Genomic DNA, 24,468 nt, shown 5'->3' with positions numbered 1-24,468 from the left:
TTTTTTTCCAAATATCTTGATATTTACAGTGAAAAGCAATTATTTTTAATCAGAGTCCTTTGTGTATCTCTACAGGGAAGAGAAACTGTGTTGGCGAGTCTCTGGCCCGTACGGAGCTTTTTATCTTTATAGTATCATTGCTGCAGGATTTCACTTTTTCCTGTGCTGGAGGCCCTGACAGTATAAACCTCATTCCTGAAAACAGCAGTTTTCTTAATGTGCCTTGCAGATACCATATCATGGCCACACCTCGTTAAAAGAGATGAATTTGTTCAGACAGAGTTATAGTCTGGTTGAAGCACTCCAACAAGGATGTCTTCATCAGCTTCTTGTGAAACAGTGATTAGATGTTTATTTTACAGTTAGTTTGCTAGTACCTCACTGATGTAGAACACAAGACCATCACATGTAAATCTTTTACCTCAACACAATTGCAATTTGTGTTTTTTTGGTCATGTATTCCTTTTCTTTAGTGAGTTATTTGTTCTTGTATTATTTTGATTTTATTTTCTCTATCCAATAAAGATTACTACTGATTTTAACCAATAATTACTTTAAAAAAAAATACACACCTATCAATGTTAGATTTGTATTGTTTATTGTCATTTATGCTTAGAAATATTTAACCATATATGCTTAGAGGTGTGATCCTTAATAGTCTTCAAAGGCTTTGTGTGCATTCCAGAGTGCTCTGGCTTTCACACCCACATTCTGGGAGCATGGGAGAGGTCGTACCTTGTCTTATTGTTTTATGGTAGGATAAACGTATCTATATCTGTTTTAGGCTAAGTGCCTTTTGTTTAGATGAACTGCTGGACTTCCAGACTAGCAGGTTTAGGGAAGTCATTTATGGGGTCACACTCTGACCCCCCCCACACACACACACACACACACATACATACATACTTACACAACGCACAGGCAAGGTACTCTTTGTTTGTATGTAGACGTCATATGTTAATGAACCTATGTATATTCATGTAACCTCAATAAAAGAGCAGTGTTACGGGGGAGCGGACGAGAGCGACTGGGGTCAAGCGAAGGAACGGCGCTTGTTGTGGTTCTCTCCCTCATGCATGCATTTATTTTAAGCTCTTATTAAAATTATACAATTATTATTAATGTTAAATAATTAATTAATTATTTATGTTATTATTGTATGTCTCAAACTTGCTTTTTAAACAATAATTGCATTTCTGTTGGCAGTTATCAAAATGACTGTCTCCTGCTTTTTTATATTTAGATTTTTTTTTAGGTTTTTTTTGTTTTAAATTTATTGGACTTAAATCTTTTACAGGTGGCATATAACAATAATTCCTAACAGTCCAGACACCCAAACTGTTTGCAGTGCATGGCTAACAAGCAGAAGCGTTAGCAGGGCTCCATAAAAAAATATAACTTTACTTTAATATTGCAAACCATGCCAACCTTGGAAATATAACACTGCACAGCCGTGGATCAGTATTCTGCTTAGATAATATATTTTTCAATTTCATGCAAGATTTATGAGATATGTGGAAGCAATTACATTACATTTTAATATTCTTATGATAACTTTTATTTTAATTTATTTACATTGATCGGTATCTTACACCAAATACAAATAAAATATATGTTACCTTTGTGAATTTAAATTCTCATCTAGTAAGTATTGGCAAATTTAACTTAAATAATCCTCTGGATATGTTAACAGTGTGTAGAATAAAAATAAATTTCCCAAGGAGCTTCTTGCAATTGCACACATTTTTTTGACAAAACAACTCACCTGCGTCATTATATATAAGAAAGGCAGGTTCAGGTTGAGTGGAGTCGGGTATGGGTAGTAGGACCCCTAAGCCTTAGCCATAGGTTTGATCTTCTTGGTCAGGCACCAGGTTGTCAGATACCTCTATATACAGTGACTTGCAAAAGTATTCAGCCCCCTTGAACTTTTCCACATTTTGTCGCATTACAGCCACAAACATGAATCAATTTTATTGGAATTCCACGTGAAAGACCAACACAAAGTGGTGCACACGTGAGACGTGGAATGAAAATCATACATGATTCCAAACATTTTTTACAAATAAATAACTACAAAGTGGGGTGTGTGTAATTCAATACTTTGTAGAACCACCTTTTGCTGCAATTACATCTGCCAGTTTTTTAGGGTATGTCTCTACCAGCTTTGCACATCTACAGACTGAAATCTTTGCGCATTCTTCTTTGCAAAACAGCTCCAGCTCAGTCAGATTAGATGGACAGCGTTTGTGAACAGCAGTTTTCAGATCTTGCCACAGACTCTTGATTGGATTTAGATCTGGACTTTGACTGGGCCGTTCTAACACATGGATATGTTTCGTTTTAAACCATTCCATTGTTGCGCTGGCTTTATGTTTAGGGTCGTTGTCCTGCTGGAAGGTGAAGCTCCACACCAGTCTCAAGTCTTTTGCAGACTCCAAGAGGTTTTCTTCCAAGATTGCCCTGTATTTGGCTCCATCCATCTTCCCATCAACTCTGACCAGCTTCCCTGTCCCTGCTGAAGAGAAGCACCCCCAGAGCATGATGCTGCCACCACCATATTTGACAGTGGGGATGGTGTGTTCAGAGTGATGTGCAGTGTTAGTTTTCCGCCACACATAGAGTTTTGCATTTTGGCCAAAAAGTTCCATTTTGGTCTCATCTGACCAGAGCAGCTTCTTCCACATGTTTGCTGTGTCCCCCACATGGCTTGTGGCAAACTGCAAACGGGACTTCTTATGGTTTTCTGTTAACAATGGCTTTCTTCTTGCCACTCTTCCATAAAGGCCAACTTTGTGCAGTGCACGACTAATAGTTGTCCTATGGACAGATTCCCCCACCTGAGCTGTAGATCTCTGCTGCTCGTCCAGAGTCACCATGGGCCTCTTGGCTGCATTTCCGATCAGCGCTCTCTTTGTTCGGCCTGTGAGTTTAGGTGGACGGCCTTGTCTTGGTAGGTTTACAGTTGTGCCATACTCCTTCCATTTCTGAATGATGGCTTGAACGGTGCTCCGTGGGATGTTCAAATCTTGGGAAATCTTTTTGTAGCCTAAGCCTGCTTTAAATTTCTCAATAACTTTATCTATCTATCTATCTATATTTGTTCGTGTTTTGGAGTTTGTAATTGCTTTGTCTCTAGGTGCCACCTTAAATATTAAACTTTTATTTATTCACTCCACATAAAATTTAATAAATAAATTATAAAATTCAAAAACCAATTATTTACATTTCAGTTTTTAACTATTTAAATTTTCAGCTTTTTCCTTTTAAACACTGCAAACCACAATACAATCAAATATAAATTAAAATATGCAAAACAAAATGAAGATGCACATTCTCTGTCATTTAGGCCTGGGATGATTTTTTGGGAGTGTTTTCCTGCTTGGAATTGCATAGGATTCACTGCATGAATAAACTTCCTGAATCCTTTATCATCCGCAACTGAAAATAGTTGTGGACGCATTCTGGGCGATGCGATGGGCAAGGCCACGAGTACTCGGACTGTGCTTATTGAACACAATATGGATAAGATCTTGGAGAAGCTCAAGACTCTGCAACAGGGAATCGATAGGTCTGGGGACCAGTGATGGACATTAGATCAGCTGCGAAATTGGATGCAGTTTGTTTGCACTAAACCTAACCCAAACAACCATTATCTTCATGTGGCTGCCCGGGGCCAGCCAGAAGGCTCCAAGGGCGAATGGCTCCAAGGCTGAATGGCTGGCTGGCACAACAATTTCTCCCAGATTACAAGACTGTGTTTTGACTCTCTGACCCTATCCTTCAAGGCTCAAGGCCACCTGCATCGGCTGGAGGACTGTTGACTTTTTGCTTAACCAGGTGAAAGGACGGTCTCTCTCAGTTGAACACGGGACACACACACACATGCATACATATGCATGTGCACTGAAACAGACACAAACTCACCCCCCTCCCTGCTTCCAAACACTTGCGATGCTTACTTCCACCCGATGAAGACGATGGGTCTGCGTCCCGCACTGGAGAATAGCTGCAGGATAGGCTGTTGTATACACAGGTTCACTCCATGAAATTAAATTCCTTGCCAGTGCTAGTACATCAACCTTCAGAAAACCGAGAAGCCTATTACATATTACTTGTGAACAAGAGCCCAAGATATTTAAACTCTTCCACTTGGCTGTAATGCATCCCTGACTTGGAGGGATTCCTTCTGAACGCAATAGTTTCAAACTTGAAGGTGTTTATTCTCAGAAAGTTATAAGGAGTAAAACAAAGACAGAGCTATATATACACAGGGGCCTGGGGAATAGGGATAAGATGGGAACATGTGGAACTAGTCACTGATAATGACAAAAGGAGGTAAAACAGCCACAAGACACAAAGAACAAAAGACTACCAAAATAAAACAGGAAGTAGCATGATAAGGAAAAATAAGAGACAGAGAAAAAGTCTTGACATAATTCATGAGAACACAGGAGAGGCACAAAACACTGAAAAACAAAGAATTAAATATGAACCACAAGCAGAAAGTAGATTCCAAAGGGTAACAAAACTATAAGACAGACTGAGAACATAATCATAAAGAAACCAACCAGACATTTTCTGCTGACTGCAAAGAATACAATACTGTAAATGTGGGCACAGAACACAGTGTCCATGACACAAACAGAAACTAAACATTATTCACTGTTAATAATTATAAATTGCAGTTGCAAGGATTTTATTTAATGATAATTTAGTTATACCTGTCTTTAACAGTCATAATGATTATATAACTTTATATGAATGTTTAATAAGAATGTTATAATCATTTCCACTTTAAAAAAACATATTTAAATCATTAATCAGTGTTATCCTTTCATATAAAATAGAACATCAGATTGTGTCATAATTTATATAAATACATTCTCTCTGCTCTCTGAACTTAATGGATTATTAATTAATTATCCATTTACTAAATTCAGGTAACTTGTTACTGGTTTCTAAATGGATACATAGTTCAACATTTACTATAGACACATTATGAGGGAATTTTTGACTCGGGTCAAAATTTAACCAAACCAATAAGCACAGGCATGAAATATAAACAGTATGTGTTCCAGTTATAAGTTAACTAACAGCTAGTACAAATTACTTTAGACGTGTCAACAAAGCATAAAGGTTTTATGAACATCAAATTGTAATTGCTGTTTAAACTAAGCAAAACTATGTTTCTCGTTAGTGCTGAGCAGGTAACCCCAGTTTCATATGAAAAAGAAAATAAACAATCCAAATAAAGTCTGAAAAAGACTTGATATTGAATAATTTTGTGAAATGCTGCTTTTAGATCATGAGTATTTGCTACTTTAACAGCATTCACTATTAGTTTATATGTGCCTATGCTGTTACAGACAGCATATAACTGTTCAAACAGGTGTCAGAGCAGTTTGTGGGTCAAATCTTGATTCCAGTAGAGGGCAGTGTAGACTGTCAAATAACTGTCGTTCATGTGAGATTTTATTATCAGTTGTTCTTATCAACAAGGTCTGGTTATATTTTGTGTTAGTTGGCATCATTATCAAGTTTGTTGTGTAGTGCAGCAAATTTACATTATTGCCAATTATTTTTATGGATATTTTACACCAATTTTCTATTTAAATCTAGCAAAGTTTTTATCTTTATTATTCAAATCAAGTATTGCAAAGGATTTTGTCAATGGGAATCATTAATGAGGTAAAAATGTGCTAAGGTGCACAAGATTACAGCATCATATTGGTCATGTGTGTCCAACCAGCCAAACCTCTGTTAAATATAAACTAGCTACAGGAGCCAATCACAGAGAGAAAGTAGGTATATAAGGAAGGACAAAAATACAAAAATGATACAACATTATGGAGTTTTTTGCCACAGTGATCTTGGCAGGGCTAATCTTAGCTCTGCTGTGGCTGTTTAGTGTAAAAAGAAGGAAGTATCGTCTGCCTCCAGGACCTGCTCCACTTCCTCTTCTAGGAAACCTGCCACAAATAGACAAAAATGTACCTTTTAAAAGCATACTTAAGGTGAGTTTGGAATTTTTATTTATTTATTTATTTATTAATTTTTAGCATTTTTCATATTGTTAAATTGTTCAGTAAGAATAAACAAGAGCACCCTCCATTACTGTTCTGGATTTTTATTTTAGCTGCATGCTGATGTTGCATAAATACAAACAAGGTTTTTCACTTTGTCTTAGTTCAGTGAAACCTATGGTCCTGTGATGACACTGTACATGGGCTGGCAGCGCACAGTGGTTCTGGTGGGGTATGATGCTGTGAAAGAAGCCTTGGTGGATCAGGCAGATGACTTCACAGGCAGAATGCCCATACCATTTCTGTTCAAAGCTACCAAGGGTTATGGTAACAAGACACCATATATCAGTTTTCAAGACCAGTGATTTCTTTGGCATGACTCTAAGTCAACTTTACATGAAAATAAAGAAATTTCAAACAACAGTTTGTGTAAAAGTTTTTCCTAATCCTGACATTTCATCTTCTCAGGTTTAGTAATCAGTAATGGGGAGCGCTGGCGCCAGCTGCGACGCTTCACACTCACAACCCTGAGAGACTTTGGGATGGGACGCAAGGGGATGGAAGAATGGATCCAAGAAGTCAGCGAACACTTGAGGGTTCACATACGTACATTTAAAGGTGCATTTTCAGCTATTGTGTGAGTACGTATTACATACAGGGTGGATTTGAAAAATCATTCATTGCTCAATCATTGCTTAAGTTTCTCTCTCTTTTTTCCAGTACAGTAGCTTGACTATGACAAAAAAGATTTCAATTCAATATTTACCTCAGAATTGACTGGCAGTTTAAGAAATAAAACATAATAACAAGAACATTTCTTGCAATAATTGCAAAACTCTTAATTTGTGCCTGCACAAGAAATAGGCTGTGGTAAGAAGCAAAAATAAATATGTACAAATACACATAAAAATGTTGATAAAATATGTCAAATAATTCAGTAACATTTGAAGTCTATCAGATTTTGCAATTAACATACAAATCCTGCTTTGTCTGAACTCTTTAAGGTTTGAACAGAAGACATGGAATATTGCATAACATGCTAAAACACTAAACTATCGTTTATAGCGTCTGCTTGCTGTGACATGAGTGATGCACTTGGAAAGGATAAACGTATCCATGCCAATTTACAGTTATATGTTTTAATAAAATTATTTACTTTCAATCGTCATATCCACCTGAAAACTGAGGAAAAATGGATCTTTCAGTCAAACTTTTTTTGTGATTTGTGTGTCAGCTGCAGAGGAGCTAACTGAATAGGCTAGGTCTCAGGAGAATATTATCAATAAAAGTTAATGATCTAACCACAAGTTTGGAGCAAAAGCAGTTTATACAGAGTGGCCTATATAACAGAGACTAAGTAGGAGTGAACACACAGATAATTTTGTGCCATGCCTAGGAACTATGCTGCTGTTAATACTTAAAGTGGAATTGCACTATAATGGAGTAATGCTGCTCTCTGGTCAGTCTGGGCCTTTATGTGAAGAGTTTGCAGCCTCAGAGTCCTCTCACAGTACAAACAAATGGGTTTCAGTGTATTTGTTCATCCTAACCTGGCTGTAGGTGTGTCTTTGTCTGCCTCTTTGTGTTAGCTTTGTGATAACCTCGTGACTACTGGGGTACACGCTAGAAACAAACAATCCAAAAAATACTTAAGTATTTACTCCATAGCAGACAGTGAAGTACAACAAAGTACAGCAAGTAGATTCCAATGAAGCAACATAGAAGGGTGGAAATAGGAGATAGCACATGCTGGTGGTAATAATAACACAGCTGGAGACTTGGATGAGCAACAATGATAAAGTGGACATGGCTGAGGGAGATTTTGAAAGGTAGAATGACAGAAAAACACTGAGATTTAAAGCACACAGAGCAGAGATTTTTTTGTTATGAAAATCAAATCAAATTAGAGAATCAGCGTGATGATGAAAGAATTCGATTTAAAAAGAGGAAAGCAGGAGTGAGAAAAAGAAAAGAATTGCAATCCAAAAGCCCAAAAATCTTCATGTTATCATCATATGATAATTAACCTTAGTGGACTTCAGTTGATTAATGTGAAGAACTTTTTTTATTTATCATAATGCTCTCTTTTGTCAGTTGTTGTGAAAGTGTAAACAGCCGAATGGCCAGTATATTTGTGGAGCAGACAAAGAAGCAGAATAACAAGAAACAAGACTGGAGTACAACAAAAAGCGAGTTGTTTATTTTGGCTGATGAAAACACAAAAGCAAAAGGCAAAGGCAAAAACTAAACTATAACCTAAACTGGGAAACACTAAGACTAGACAAGAAAAACATTAACATGAAAAAGAGCGTGCAAAAACTGAGACTAAAGACAACATTAAATCCATGGATCATAAGGCGAGGAAAACAGACGACCTGACAGTGAACAAAGGGAGACAGAGGAGTTAAATACACAGAAGGGTAAAGTGGAAACATATGGGGAACACAGCTGACACAAATCAACATGACACCAAAGGGCAAGCAAAACTAATACTGAACATGGAACACAAGACTGTCAAAATAAAGCAGGAAACGTGGAGAGATGTAAACTGGGAAGCACAAGCTTGACACAAGGTTCAAGAGAAAGCAAACATGAGAGACAGACAGAGGGACCGAGGGAAAACAAGAGTGAGGGAGCACTAGAGAGAGAGGGAGACTTAAACAAGGGGCACTTGAGAAAGAGGGAACGAGACATGACAGAAAGGACAGACATGGGACAGGAAGGGGAGACGAGACACCTGGACCAGACAACATGGAAGCAAATGTAACTAAGCATACTGCCAATGCTAAGAGTAAGTTAATACTAAATAATAGAAAACTACATCCATGAAGTTTTCTATTTTTCTTTTACTTAGTGCCAACCACCCATCCATGGTGCAGCACAGTTGCACGGTGGTCAGCTGATGCCACACAGCAGGAAGGTCAATTCCATCATCAGGCCGGGATCTTTCTGTGTGCAGTTTGCATAGTTCTTGCATGTGTTTGCGTGGGTTCCCTCCAGGTACTCTGGCTTCCTCCCACCATCCAAAGACATGCAGTTTGTGGGGATAGGTTAATTGATTAATCCAAATTGCCCAAAGGTGTGAATGCTGGAGTGAATGTGTGCGCGAATGGTTGCCTGTCTCTGTGTGCTAGCCCTGCGACAGACTGGTGACCTGTCCAGGGTGTACCCTGGACAGGTCACCCCATGACAGCTGGAATAGGCTCCTGCGACCCTGAAAAGGATAAGCGGAAGCGAATGGATGGATGCATCATTCCAAACAAAAAATTCACAAAAAGACCATAAACTCGAAAATGCTGGGTCACAGACCCAGCCAACTGACAGAAAGTTTCTTACTGTCAAATCTTTCTTCAAAAGAAACTAAACTAAATTAGATGATTTATTTAAATTAAAACCTAACATTTGCATTTTTAATTTGGAACTTTCATAGCCATTTTCAGCTGTCTTTTTCCTTTTTTCTCCAGGTAAACCATTTGACCCCCAATTTTTGTTAAGCAGCACTGTTTCTAATGTGATCTGCTGCCTGGTTTTCGGGGAACGCTTCAGTTTTGAAGACAAGCAGTTCCTGCACCTTCTGACCATCATATCTAAGATCTTAAAGTTCAACAGTAGTCCTCTTGGTCAGGTCAGTGGACATAATTACAAAAAAATTAACATATAAAAAAAAAAATACAACAAACATACTGATCAGATAGTTCTGCATTTTTTACCTCCAAACCAACAAACCTGAAGTGTCACAGTTAGCACTGGCCAACCGTGGGGATGTGAGGAAGGAGGACCCAAATGCTAGACTCTTTATGATAAACAGTGCCTTTATTTACAGTGGTGTAGAATAATACACAGAATAATAAATCCCAGTGTGTTCCCTTGACTCCCATGTCGTATCTTCCACCCACAAGTCTGTGCTCTTCTGCTCCTGTGTGTCCGCGCACCCAGTGCTTGCTGTTCTTGTCTTCCATGCTCCTTCCTGGAGAAAATAACAAAGAAGCAACTGTCAGGACACTCAACCACTGCAGGCATGCACTCACTTAACTTGGCTCACAAAGCCCACTAACATGGAGTCTCACACAACAATCCCACACCAAGACGCGCTCAGCCACACTCTTAAGTAGCTCCCCGACTAGGCTTCATTAGCTGCAGGTGTGTGTGATCATCTGCTTTAGGTGTGGCCAGTCTCCAGATGGGACACACCCACCAGGCCTGCCTGAAACCCAGTGCTCAATCACAGACACATCCACTTGCCTATACATACAAGCATGGAGAACACAAGAACAGCAGCACAGTGCAGCCAACATACATAATATATTATATCAGTCCATAGCTGCTCATGGACTCTGGGTCGCTCAGATCCACGTCCCTGACATGAAGTGTGTTGTCTAAAGAATTAATACTCAGTAATACTGATTGCATATTTTCATACGTCTTTAGACAAATAAAGCTGTTGTGTTTTTCCCTCCTGAAGATGCACAACATCTTTCCCTGGCTCATGGACCATCTTCCTGGCTACCACCAAACTGTTTTTGGGTATGCAGAGGAGGCCAGAGATTTTATCGAGAGGAAAATCCAAGAGCACAAACAGACACTGGACCCCAGCTCCCCCAGAGACTACATTGACTGCTTCCTCATCAGAATTAATCAGGTTGGAAAGAACTGAAGGATCAGTTGCTTTGTTTAGGGCACTTTGCATTGTGTCGTTCTTTTTTTCGTATTTGCATTAAACAGGTTGGAATTATTTAAACTATATTTCGAGCTGGTCTGTTATGTGCTGCTAAAAAGGCATTTAGTATTTTAAATTTGGTTTCTGTTGAGACAACAATGTTTCTAATTTGTCTCCTTAGGAAAAGGACAATCCCTCAAGTGAGTTCAATTATGACAACTTGGTTTCTACTGTACTGAATCTGTTTGTTGCTGGAACAGAGACCACCAGCTCCACCCTGAGATATGCTCTCACTGTGATGATTAAATACCCCAAAATACAGGGTAGGTGTACAGAAAAAAGTATTACCAACTTGCTTTTAGCCCTAAATATATTATAGTTAGGGATAAGTCTGTTTGTGAATCTAAAACTTAGCAGTCATTACAAACAGATCAGAGCGGTTATAGTTTTTGTTTTGCTTTTTCCAGAGAAAATGCAGCAAGAGATTGACACTGTAATTGGAAAAGATCGTTGTCCCAGGATGCACGACAGGAAGTCCCTCCCATTTTCAGATGCTGTCATCCATGAGGTCCAACGTTTTCTTGACATTGTGCCCTTCAGCGTTCCTCACTACGCACTGAATGACATATCCTTCAGGGGTTATACAATCCCAAAGGTATTCTTAATTCCAAGACATTACACGTATTACAGTCAGTATTAAGTCCATTGTGCATCATGTCAGGGGTTAATGTCAAAAGTATTAAAAGCATCAATAGACTAACAACATATTTGTTCTGAACAGGACACTGTAATTATTCCTTTCTTGCACTCTGTGCTGAAAGAGGAAAAGCAATGGGCCACTCCCAGGTTCTTCAATCCCCAGCACTTCCTGGACCATAACGGCAACTTCAAGAAAAATCCTGCATTCATGCCATTCTCTGCAGGTACATAAAGTCCTGACACAGTTGATAAATTATACAATTTTCAGCTGTAGCTCTATATAAATCAGCTAACCTGGCCTCAAGGCACTTATTATAGTAAGGTAGAAACCCTAAAATAATAAGAACAAGCAATTTTGGTTACCATAGAGTGATTTGTGATTGTGTGTCTTTACAGGGAAGAGAGCGTGTGTTGGCGAGTCTCTTGCTCGTATGGAGCTTTTTATCTTCGTAGTCTCACTGCTGCAGGATTTCACCTTTTCCTGTGAAGGAGGCCCTGACAGTGTAGACCTCGATCCAGAGTACAGCAGCTTTGCCAATTTACCTCGAAGTCATCAAATCATAGCTACAGCACGTTAAAATGAGAGCCACTCAGTCTGTCATCATTTGCAGCACTATCACTGACATGGATCTCTACAACATGCTGCATTGCGTTAATGTGGTGCAGTAACATTAAATGCACAATTAAAAGTAGAGTTAAATGAATGTGCAATAAATTTTTGCTGTTATGTCTGTGATATAGAAAAAAGACATGAAATAATAATAATATAAGTGAGATGTGGGGTTTTAGCTGGGAAGGCATAATTTCAAATAATGTGCTGAATCTAAGTTCTAAGAGTTTCTGTAGTGTTTTAAACTAAATAGTGAATTTACTGACAAATTGTTGTTGTTGTTGTTGTTGTTGTTTTTTTGTTTCTTTCTTTTTTTTTTTTTGTCAAAACACAAACACAGAAACACGATAAAGTTACTCATAGGTTTTATATAATAATTTCAACAAGTCTTCCAGAGTTGATGATAAAGAATATCGACGCCCTGAGTCATTCCTGTGAATCATTAACCTGCAATCTTGGTGAAGAGGACGGAGCTGTTTTACATGTTTTGATTATAGAAATCAGGTCAAATGTTGTAATAGCTGTTTGGCAATGAAATGAGAAATAGGTGTACTAAGGTGAACAGGAAGATCACATGGCTCACCTGTGCTCTAATGCGGTGCTCCTGCCAACTCTCTGTCAAACATAAACTAACTAGCAATGAGTATAAACAAACAAGTAACAGAATACAAAGGTTATCTAATAGATGACAGTTGGAATTTTGCTGTATTGCATAGCTCATGTATGAAACCTGCTTTGCCTGTACTCTTTATTCCTTATGTATATCTGGATGCAGTGGATTCAAAATAAAGATACTACATAACCTGCAAACGCATTACAGCTTCATGCATACCCTTGCTTTTCTAAGAAATCAAAAAAGATCTTTAAAACAAAATTTTTACTGTAACAAATAGCAGTTAATTGTTGCACCAGAGTGGATCAATATATTCATTGTAACCACACTATTACAACACCAACAGTCACAATATCAATAAATGTTAATGATTGAGGAGCTTTAAAAAGGTTACACTGAGTGACCTATGTGCCAGACAGCCAGTGGATGTCCAAGTAAACACATAGGCAACATTATGTCATGTCAGACAAAGCTAAAGACAATACTGTAAATACTGACAGCATTTACAAGTACTGACATGGTAGACCTAAAGTTAATCATTTGAAAACACAATATAATTTTTGGGTTTTTTTTATGTATATATTATTGCTGGGTCTGCCTTAAAATATAAAGCGTCTTGAGGTGATTGTTGTTGTGATTTGGGGCTGTATAAATAAAATTGAATTGAAAATTGAATTGAATTGAAAATGGTCAAAGCATACCATCAGAGCAGCCTGTTATTACTACTTGTAGAGTGCTCCAATAGAATCCCCATTAACTTAAGAAAAACTAGTCATCCTCTAGTATAGAATTGAAGGATATCCGTCTTCTTCCAGAAGCACATTGCTTTATTCTTTGAAGTCAACCTTCATGTCTGCTTGTTTTTGCATTGTCATCATGATGCTGAAGCACCATGTCTTTATTTTAGGGCTTTATGTTAATATACAACCGTTTTCTATCAATAATTACAAATGTCATGCTCATTGTTTGCAGTATGACATGACTAGTGGGTTTAATTTTTTTCAAAATAAATGATGTAAAATCTAAAAAATATATTATCTCTGTTTATGGTGTTGAAATTAATAAAAAAAAATGAACAGTGCATTTACTAATTTCAGGTAACTTGTTGCTGCTTTCTAAATTGATACATAGTTCAAAATTTGGTATAGACACATTATGAGGGATTCCTTGACTCGGTTCAAAATGGAACCAAACCAAATGCAAAAGCAATATAAACAGTATGTGTTGCACTTATAAGTTAACTAATAGCTTGTACAAATTACTTTAGGCCTGTCAACAAAGCATATGTTTTTATGTAAACATCTAGTCTTGAACATTAAATTGTAATCACTATGTTTCTCCTTAGTGCTGAGCAGGTAAACCCAGTTTCATATGAAAAAGAAAATAAACAATCCAAATAAAGTCTGACAAAGATTTTTGTGAAATGTTTCTTTCAAATTTAGATCATAAGTATTTACTACTTTAACAGCATTCACTGTAAACATATTTTATGTTTCTACGAGTGAAGCACAGTATTGGATTGCTTGGATTCATTTCACAGAGTTGATTGGTTTGGTAAGAGAGCAGATTTGTATTAGAAACTGAACCTTTTTTATAATAGTTACGTATGCTGTTGCAGACAGCGTGTAAATGTTCAAACAGGTGCCAGAGCAGCGTGTGGGCCAAATCTTGATTCCAGTAGAGGGCAGTGTAGACTGTCAAATGAGGATATCTTTGGCTTTTTTCTGTGTTCGTGTGAGATTTTATTATCAGTTGTCCTTATCCACAAGGTCTGGTTATATTTTGGTTTGACCTACTTCGTTATCAAGTTTGTAGTGAAATCATTGAGTTTGTAAAACTCAAGGAAAGCTTAGGATGAGCGATGGTTTACATGTTTTGACTTTATTATTCAAATCACATGTTGCAACATCTTTTTGTCAATGAGCATCATTAATGAGGTAAAAGTGTGCTAAGGTCCACAAGATTAAAACATCACATTGATCATGTGTGTCCAACCAGCCAAACCTCTGTTAAATATAAACTAGCTACAGAAGCCAATCACAGAGAGAAAGTAGGTATATAAGGAAGGACAAAAATACAAAATACAACGTTATGGAGTTTTCTGCCACAGTGATCTTGGCAGGGCTAATCTTAGCTCTGCTGTGGCTGTTTCTCAGGTTTAGCAATCAGTAATGGGGAGCGCTGGCGCCAGCTGCGACGCTTCACACTCACAACCCTGAGAGACTTTGGGATGGGACACAAGGGGATGGAAGAATGGATCCAAGAAGTGGTCGAACACTTGAGGGTTCACATACGTACATTTAAAGGTGCGTTTTCAACATGTTGAGGGTGGATTTGAAAAAGGACTGCTGCACAATATCTCAAGTTTTCTTTTTCCCTCAATCACTGCTCGAGTCTTTCACTCTTTTTCGAGTACAGTAGCTTGAATATGACCAAAAAATGTTCAATTCAATATTTACCGGAGAAGTTACTGTCACTTTGAAAAAAAGGAAACTTAATAACAAGAACATTTCATTGAAACACTACAAAACTCTTCATTTGTGCCTGCACAAGAAATAGGCTGTAGTAGTAAGAGAGGTTAGGGAAACAAAACTAAATATGTAACAAAATGCACCAAACACGCATTAACATTTTGATAAAATACATAAATAATTTAGTAACATATGGCGAAGTCTACAACTATCAGATTTTGTAATTCATGTACAAATCCTGTTTTGTCTGACCTCTTTAATCTTTGCATAGAAAACATAAAGTATTGCATATGCTGCCAAAACACTAAAGCATCATTTATAACGTCAGCTTGCTGTGACATGACTGATGCGCTTGGAAAAGATTAAATTACCCATGCTGATTTACAGTTATATACTTTATGTGAAGAGTTTGCAGCCTCAGAGTCCTCTCACAGTACAAACAAATGTGTGTCAGTGTATTTGTTGATCCTAACTGGGCTGTAGGTGTGTGTGTGGCTTTTTGTGTTAGATGTTCACCCTATTACTACAGGAGTACATTCTAGAAACAAACAATCCAAAACAAATATTAAGTATTTACTCCATAGCAGACAGTGAAGTACAACAACATGTTTGGCAAGTAGATTCTAATATAGAAGGGTGGAAATTCAGCAATGGCAGAAAATAGCACAATACCTATGGGCCTCGATGCTGGTGGAATAATAACACAGCTGGAGTCTTGGATGAGCAACAATGATAAAGTGGACATGGCTGAGGGGGAATTCGAAAGGTAAAATGACAGAAACACACTGTGATTTAAAGCACATTGAATAGAGAGGAAGTGAGAAAAAGAAAAGAGTTGCAGTCCAAAAGCCCAGAAATCCAGACAGATGACTTCATTATTGAACTTCATGTTATCATCATATGATAATTAGCTTTAGTTGACTTCAATTGATTAAGGTGGATATTTTTCTTTTGTTAATCATAATGCTGTCTTGTGTTGATGGTTGAGACTGTTTCTCATTGTCAAATCTTTCTTCAAAGAGAAACTATAAGCTAAATGAGATGATTTATTTAAATAAAGATTTCACATAGTTGTATTTGTAATTCGTAACTTTGCTAACTATTTCCAACTGTCGTTTTCCTTTTTTCTCCAGGTAAACCATTTGACCCCCAATTTGTGTTAAGCAGCACCATTTCTAATGTGATCTGCTGCCTGGTTTTTGGGGAACGCTTCAGTTTTGAAGACAAGCAGTTCCTGCACCTTCTGACCATCATGCCTAAGGTCACAAGGTTTAACAGTAGTCCTCTTGGTCAGGTCAGTGGGCATAATAAAAAAAAAAAGACAAACATACTGATTGAATAGTTCTGCATTATTACCTCCAAACCAACAAACCTGAAGTGTGTTGTCCAAAAAATTGATACACAATAAAATTTATTGCATGTTTCCACACGTCTTTAGACAAATAAAGCTGTTTGTACAACATCTTTCCCTGGATCATGGACCATCTTCCTGGCTACCACCAAACTATTTTTGGACATGTAAAGGAGGCCAGAGATTTTATCAAGAGGGAAATCCAAGAGCACAAAGAGACCCTGGACCCCAGCTCCCCCAGAGGCTTCACTGACTGCTTCCTCATCAGAATTAATCAGGTTGGAAAGAACTGAAGGATCAGTTGCTTTGTTAAGGGCACTTAGGACTTTTTCAGTAGAGATGATGCATTCAAATATGTATTATTTATTCAAACTATATTTCAAGTGGGTCTGTTGCCTGCTGCTGAAAAGGCATTTAGTTGTTTTTTTTGTAATTTCTTTTGAGACAAAAATATTCCTAATTTGTCTCCTTAGGAAAAGGACAATCCCTCAAGTGAGTTCAACTACGACAACTTGGTTTCTACTGTATTGAATCTGTTTGTTGCTGGAACAGAGACCACCAGCTACACCCTGAGCTCTCACTGTGCTGATTAAACACCCCAAAATACAGGGTAGGAATACACAAAAAATATTACCAACTTGTAGTGTTGGGAAGGTTACTTTTAAAATATATTCCACTACAGATTACAGAATACATGCCCCAAAATGTATTTTGTAACATATTCCGTTACGTTACTCAATGAGAGTAACGTATTCTGAATACTGTCAGTGCGCCCCAGGGTGGCTGTGGCTACAATGTAGCTTGCCATCACCAGTGTGCGAATGTGTGTGTGAATGGGTGGATGACTGGTTGTGTAAAGCGCTTTGGGGTCCTCATATGTGGATCTCCTTTTTCTCAGAAACAAAAATCATGTAAAAAAAATAAAAAAAAAATAAAATAAAATCTGGAAATTCTTTGTTTTTACATTCATCAGGTCCCAATCTGCCCAAATAGGAAAGAGAAATTAAAAACGCATGCCATGAAAGAGTTTGGGTCTTAGGAGGTTAATATAAGGTGGACATTAGGCAAGGCTGCACTTTCTGCAGCAATCTCATATAGAAAACTATTCCACGTGTATATAAAACAGGTCCACGGCTCCGAACTGTAGTAAAGGGACCTCTGGCTAATACGTCGGGTTCTGTGTCGGGCTCGTAGCCGAAAACTAGCTTTACTTTGTTGTCGATTAAGGCGAAACTCGGGCCGATCCCCAAAATGGTCAAACCTTCATTTCTGGTCTTCACCATGAAGACATTTTTCATTGTCATTGTCATCATGCTGCTGAAGCACCATGTCTGCAGTCTGCAGTTAACTTGTAATATGTAACTGTGTTATATCAATAATTACTTATTATTTGCTTAATAACAAGACTTTAATCAAAAAAAGTGAGTATTGTAGAAGCTTAATTCACAAAGCTTCTACAATACCTGTCATCTATTCTTCCATTTAAAGGTGCATTTCATGATCCAGTTGATACTTAACATTAGATATTAGATAAATATAACCCTTCAACTAGATGAACTGCAAACTGCTCAAATTAGACTCTTTCAGTCCCCTGGCTAACCACGTGACTTTAAAAAAATAATAATTTTGGACCATCTGACAAAGTAAGATAGGGAACAACAAAAGACACACTTAACAATTACAAAACTCTCATTTAACATAACATGGCAGAAACCTGACAATGGGAGACAGACAGGGAGAGGAACCAAAATCACAAAGGCCGAACAAAAATAAAAATTCAAAACACAACACCACAAAACTTGAGGAGAAAGATAAAGTGAGTATTTTGAATTTTGGCTTTATTTTGAGTGTCAAAGCAGTGTTACCAATTTGTCCTCTCAGGACATTATGACAGCTTGCTGTCTGCAAAGCCGGATCTTGGCTGGAAGAGAATCCACCAGTTCTAGCCTACAAAACAAGACAGTTCTAAGGAAGAAACAACTTTGGCATAGCTGAATAACTTTTAACTTTTCTGTTACGGTCATCAAAGAATTAAATATGTAACTTCTATGTTATCTAAATAAATCCATAATTGTGCAACACTGCAGTGACACTGCTTATGTATAAACACAACGTCCTCTACCACTTCCATAGAAGATATTTGTTCCAAAGGTTAATTCTTGGAGTAATGCTACTTGTTTGTATGGTTGTATGTTTGAACATACTATTAAACCCAGTAGAAATATTGTTAACCTGAACCCATATTATTCTTGCTCACTCTTGGCTTAAAAATACTGATAACCATAGCTTCATAGCAGACCTTGATTGAACATTCAGTAACTGATTCAAAAATTAAAAAAACAGGAAAAAAATATTGACAGATATCAATGACATCACTTGTATAAAGAAGAAAAAAGGATTTAAACTACTTGACCCTGTTCTTCCATTTATTTACTACAACTGTAATACTTAACTTTTGATGTACAAACTAAACCTGATAGAACTGGCTTCAGGTACAAACTACAAACCGCAGTCAGTCTAGATTCCTTTATTATGTGTTTTTGTAAATGGCCTGTATTTGTATAGCGCTTCACATAGTCCCTAAGAACCCCAAAGCACTTTACACGTTCAGTCATCCACACATTCACACACTGGTGATGGCAGCTACATTGTAGCCACAGCTGCCCTGGGGCGCACTGACAGAGGCGAGGCTGCCGGACACTGGCGCCACCGGGCCCTCTGACCACCACCAGTAGGCAACGGGTGAAGTGTCTTGCCCAAGGACACAACGACTGAGACTGTCCGAGCTGGGGCTCGAACTGGCAACCTTCTGATTACAAGACGACCTGCCAACTCTTGAGCCAAGGTCGCCCACGATTTTTAATGGAATCTTGTTTCTTGTTCTATTGTTTTTGTCTGCTGAATGTGTTCCTGTGAATGTTCTTGCTCTTGTGCATTTCCTTGTGAGAGGAAATTGTAATTTAAATAAGACAGCTCATGTATATAAATATTTAATACCACAAATTATATTTTCTTGCTGCCTCTTTGCTGATGCTCCACTCAATTTAATATGACTGGAAGTACTATGTCTAACAAAGAGGTGTTTGTTGTTAGCTCAATTATACGGTAAAGCGCTGACTTTTCATATGTCAACTGGGCCCATTTTTGTTGTTTACATTTTTTCACATTTCTTAATTATTCAATGAAAATGCTAACTCGTATTTTTACTAGTCTAAAAACAAAATTATTTTTTAAACACAAACCACAAAGTATTTAATACTTGTACTGAAACTCATTATTTGATCATTTGATTACGTCTGTATTTATTAATGTAACTTGTTCTTTTTTCTGTTTGTTTAACCTTTTCAAATAAACCCAGATGATATGACAGATTGGAGGCTAAACAAAAAGGTGCTTCGTACTATGGAATAATGCAAATGTTGCTGCCACTGTCTCTAAGACAAAGGTTATTCTTTGCAGTACAGTGGCATTTTCTGCAGAGCTGATTTCCTTTGCTCTCATGTGGGTGTTTAGTAACATAAGCATAAAAAAAGGGGTTTTCCTTCAGGACTTACTGTTCTCACACCAATCTGAAATTAAACATGTAACCGACAGATTCAAGTATGACTACAAGGCTCAGCATATTGCTCAACAGCATTCCGCAGCACAGCGTGAAATCCAGGCAAAAGGTTGACCAGCGCCTGACAAGCAGCGTAAATGGCTGCATTTCAATTAGTTCTCTTTTGATCTCTCAGCCATTTCAACTCCAGGGAACAGCAAGAGTTTCTGTCCTGGAAAATCATGGAGTTTTCTGGCACGTTGATTTTAATAGGGGCTGTCTTGACGTTACTGTAGCTTTTCAGCATCAAGAGTCATAGGCAACTTGCCTTACCTCTCGGACCCTCTGCCCTGCCTGTCATCGGAAATGTGCTACAAATGGACAAAAGGGCCCCATTCAAAACTATGCTAAAGGTGACTGAATTACTTCTTAACACATAAACCCCCACATAATGTTTAACACAATGTTCTGACTGTTTTGATTGCAGTGTGTATGTGCATGTTTTTGTGCATTCTTATGGAAAAACCACTAAGCTGATTGTTATTTTTATTGTGTAAGACAGCATTATAGTATACCAGTAAACCATTATTTATTTATTTACAGACATCAGCCTCAACTGATTGTCAAAATATTTCATTGCTTGTGGCATAGGATTATGCTTTGGTGTTAAAGATCCCAGGGATTGGTATGTCTGTATAAGCTCACTCATTTTTCCATTTAACCCTTCAGCTCAGTGATAAATATGGCTCGGTGATTACGATGTATCTGGGCCCCCAACGCACAGTGATTTTGTTGGGGTATGATGCTGTGAAGGAGGCGCTGCTGGACCAAGCAGATGACTTCTCTGGCCGAGGACCTATCCCGTTACTTTTCAAAGCTTCCAAAGGCTACGGTAATATAGAGGATTTAATGTTACAATGTGTCTTTTTTGTGAAGGTCATGTTTATGAAACTATGCGTTACTTCTACCTTTCAAAAGGTTTGGGTGTTAGCAATGGAGAGTGTTGGCAACAGCTACGAAGGTTTATCCTGACAACTTTGAGAGACTTTGGGATGGGATGTAAAGGAATGGAAGAGTGGATCCAGGAGGAGAGCAGTCATCTGGTGGGCTGCATTAAAAAGATGAATGGTTGGTATAGAATATGGAAAGGTGACTGTGCTTGTTTTGTGTGTTCAGTTTGTCATATACAGAGTTATAAACAAATATTCACACATTCAAAATAAACTAAACTAAATGATGTTGTACATTTGAGCTTTTGCACCATGTCCATTGTGACTTGCTGTTTGTTTTTTGACCAACACTAAGTGATTTGCAGTCACAAATCATATGATTATCAAGTTGTAAATAAATCAAAAGTTGCTCCAGAAACACCGTAATTTTTGGATCTGTTTTTGTACACATATAAGTAAATGTTGCCTATTTTACATCATCCTAAAAGCTCTCAGGTAAAACAGTGTCATATATTTTGATGCGATTTTGACTGCTGGTAAGCCCAATTCCCAGTAAATATCAGTAAATTTTAAAGTTCACAGTTTCTCATGGCTGTTGTACGTGTCAGTTGTCATGATGCTCTTTAGTTTTCTGCTGGATTACTGAGTAACAAAAGACAATTTCCTATCATCTGCAGGCGTTTTCTTACACAGGGACTTTTTGTAATGTCTCTGTTAGAATACTGATACTACAATTTTAATCTTTGCATGCCCTACTGCTTCAAATAAAATACACAATTAGTTATTAACATTTAAAAATGTACCTTAAACTTAAAAAAAGCATTTAACACAAATAAACATATATTTTTGATTGAGTGTCGTTGTTGCAACTGTTTTAAGTATTCATATAATTCTTGATAATAATAAAACAGGACTATAATGAAAATTGTTGACTCCTGACTAGTGTCCGTTTGTTGTTTCATGGGTGACATTGATGAATGTCGTTCTTTCTTTTCTTTTTTTAGCTAAACCCTTTGATCCAACCTTCTTCCTGAGCTGCACCGTGTCCAATGTTATCTGCTGTTTGGTGTTTGGCCAGCGCTTCAGTTATGATGATAAACACTTCCTATACCTTCTGCAGATCATCTCAGACACCTTGAAATTTGGCAGCAGTTCTCAGGGCCAGGTAAAAGCTAAAGTAACAATAACATGAAACTGGCATGGCGGGTGAGTGATTCAATTAAAAACCAAATGTGCCCAAATAATAGCTAGAGTTCAGCAACATTGCAACACAGCAATCGAGTCTTTTTTTTTTTCTCTCATCACAGCTCTATAATATCTTCCCACGGTTGATGGAGTGGTTGCCCGGTTCACATCACAATGTGTTTGCCAAACTTGAGGAGATGAGAGCATTTATTATGAATAAAATCCAAGAACGTCAGGACACACTGGACGCAAGTTCACCCAGAGATTACATTGACTGCTTCCTCCTAAGACTCAATAAGGTGTGACAGAACTACATTTAATAACCAGACTAAATCTTTGTGAATTACCTCACTTAGGCTTCTTTTATTTACTGCTGATAATTGCTCTTTTACAAATGTGCATGCCCCCTATTATAAGACAATTCCCTTGCATTGGTATTCCCCTGCAAGTGCATTTTAAAGTCTTTAATTTTAATCTTAGGTTGTATTGTTAAACTGATAAAATTGTTTTTACTTTCTGGAAAAGCACATTCCTACAAGCCAGTTCCACTATGACAACTTGGTGTCAACAGTGTTGAATCTTTATCTGGCAGGAACTGAAACCACCAGTTCAACTATCAGATATGCATTAAATGTTCTGATCAAATACCCCCAAATACAAGGTAGAAACAGAAAGCAAATGAAATTCTGCACACTTGCTCTGATGATTTTCTTCTCTTAAAAATAAATAAAACTTCAGACTGAATGACATTATAATTGGTAATTCGTGTTAATTGTTCACTCCAAAATTCTTTGTAAAGCAGCACTAAAATATTTGAAAGTCTTTATTTAATCTTATTTTTTGCTGATTTGCTACTGACTTTAGAGCTTTCTCCACTAATTATGTTGCAATTTTCTTCTCATTCCAAAGAGACCATTCAGCAGGAAATTGACACTGTAGTTGGACAGCGTTGCCCTTGTATGGAAGACAAGAAGTCCCTTCCATATACAGACGCAGTCCTCCATGAAATTCAACGTTTTCTAGATATTATCCCCTTGAGCATCCCTCACTATGCACTACATGACATTTCTTTCAGGGGTTACACAATTCCCAAGGTATTTTGATGTAATCTATTTTAGTGCTGTTTATGCAGAATGTTCCCAGATAAGAAATGTCCCATCTGATTGAACATCTTTTCTCAACAGGATACACTAATTATTCCCTTGTTGCACTCTGTGCTAAAAGATGAAAAACGGTGGGCAACTCCACGGTCTTTTAACCCCCAGCACTTTCTGGACAACAATGGGAACTTTAAGAAAAACCCTGCATTTCTGCCCTTCTCTGCAGGTAATGATGCACATTTCCTTCTATCCTCCACGCCTTTAGAAAATGTGCTCCTCATTGGATCTACCTTATTAACACATTTTTGTGGTATTATGCCCTTTCCTGGAATATTCTGAGTAAGATTTTTCTGTGAAGAGAAGAATCATAAAACAATCTTTTTTTCCATCACAGTTAGATGTATATTGTTTTTCTCATTGGCTTATTTATGCTCTTCTTCCAGGAAAGAGATCTTGCATTGGAGAGTCTCTTGCTTGCATGGAGATTTTCCTCTTCCTGGTGTCACTGCTGCAACATTTCACTTTCTCTTGCCCTGGCGGGCCTGACAGCATAGACCTCAGCCCTGAGTACAGTGGCTTTGCCAATTTGCCTCGCAGATACACAATTATTGCAACACCCCGTTAGTAATGCTGATTTAAACTATAGTCTGGGTTTTCAATCTTCTAAACTTTTAAGACTGATATCACTAGCTGTTACGATCAATTTTCATGCCCTGTGCTTCAGTGTGTTTTTCTGTCTATGTAAATTCTATCATCTTGTTTACAGCATATCCAATGTTGTTCGGTGTGGTATATTTTCTTTTCCCACCTATCTTTCCATGAAATCTCTTGTTTTTAAAGAAAGCATCCTAATCATACAATAAACCACGAGAAGAGATCCATATGAAGTAATTTCATTGATGAATGGGAAATTTTATTAATCATTATGTGAAAAGTTGCTTTGACCAGGAAAAAGAAAAGTAGGGCTGTTTATAGTGTACGGTAAACCCTGTCTGTCTACAGCACAGATCACTGAACTATATAACAAGGAGTTAAATCTGTAATTTGATAAGTTTGAGGTCAGGTGATGGATCAAGCCATGTGTCAGGATGCTGGTGTGCCGATGCGTACTCCAGTGGATGGCTGAGTAACAGTGGATGCCTGCATCTGACCTTAGGTATCGCCATTGAGACAGTGGCTGGAGTACATTAAGAACCCATCAAATTACTTAAAGTATTGGCTTTCATGGTGGGTTTTTATTAAACCTTAAGACTGTGTGAGGAAGTTAA

The 24,468-nt window shown here is 37.7% G+C and overlaps 2 protein-coding genes and 1 pseudogene across 2 annotated transcripts; all 3 read left to right on the top strand.

Annotated features, from left to right (window-relative positions):
- The first annotated feature begins 5,849 nt into the window (after positions 1–5,849).
- On the top strand, positions 5,850–11,960 carry LOC102194670 (cytochrome P450 2G1-like). Its single transcript, XM_005745052.1, has 9 exons — positions 5,850–6,017; positions 6,191–6,353; positions 6,495–6,644; positions 9,491–9,651; positions 10,489–10,665; positions 10,865–11,006; positions 11,151–11,338; positions 11,465–11,606; positions 11,779–11,960. Exons 1-9 carry the CDS (start codon positions 5,850–5,852, stop codon positions 11,958–11,960), a joined length of 1,473 nt encoding a protein of 490 aa, XP_005745109.1.
- A 1,623-nt stretch (positions 11,961–13,583) lies between these two features.
- On the top strand, positions 13,584–17,420 carry LOC102194368 (cytochrome P450 2G1-like; annotated as a pseudogene).
- Positions 17,421–20,207: 2,787 nt separating this feature from the next.
- LOC102215576 (cytochrome P450 2F2-like) lies at positions 20,208–24,002 on the top strand. The gene is given in 9 exon segments (XM_013913809.1): positions 20,208–20,378; positions 20,695–20,857; positions 20,944–21,093; positions 21,920–22,080; positions 22,223–22,399; positions 22,626–22,761; positions 23,010–23,194; positions 23,285–23,426; positions 23,644–24,002. Coding segments are annotated over 9 exon segments (1,467 nt in total). The 3' UTR covers positions 23,826–24,002.
- Positions 24,003–24,468: the final 466 nt, after the last annotated feature.

Source organism: Pundamilia nyererei, unplaced genomic scaffold (genome assembly GCF_000239375.1).
Source record: "Pundamilia nyererei isolate P.nyererei 1_Seehausen unplaced genomic scaffold, PunNye1.0 scaffold00152, whole genome shotgun sequence".
NCBI lineage: Eukaryota > Metazoa > Chordata > Actinopteri > Cichliformes > Cichlidae > Pundamilia > Pundamilia nyererei.
Note: the sequence above shows the minus strand (reverse complement) of the source record. Positions and strands in the feature narration are given on the sequence as shown.

What these genes read in the sequence shown, in the direction of transcription:
- LOC102194670 (XM_005745052.1), top strand. Translation starts at nt 5,850, where the DNA reads ATGGAGTTTTTTGCCACAGTGATCTTGGCAGGGCTAATCTTAGCTCTG. An exon ending in ACAGTAGTCCTCTTGGTCAG is followed by an intron (nt 9,652 to 10,488) that starts GTCAGTGGACAT and finishes TCCCTCCTGAAG; the next exon opens with ATGCACAACATCTTTCCCTG. An exon ending in GGGGTTATACAATCCCAAAG is followed by an intron (nt 11,339 to 11,464) that starts GTATTCTTAATT and finishes TGTTCTGAACAG; the next exon opens with GACACTGTAATTATTCCTTT.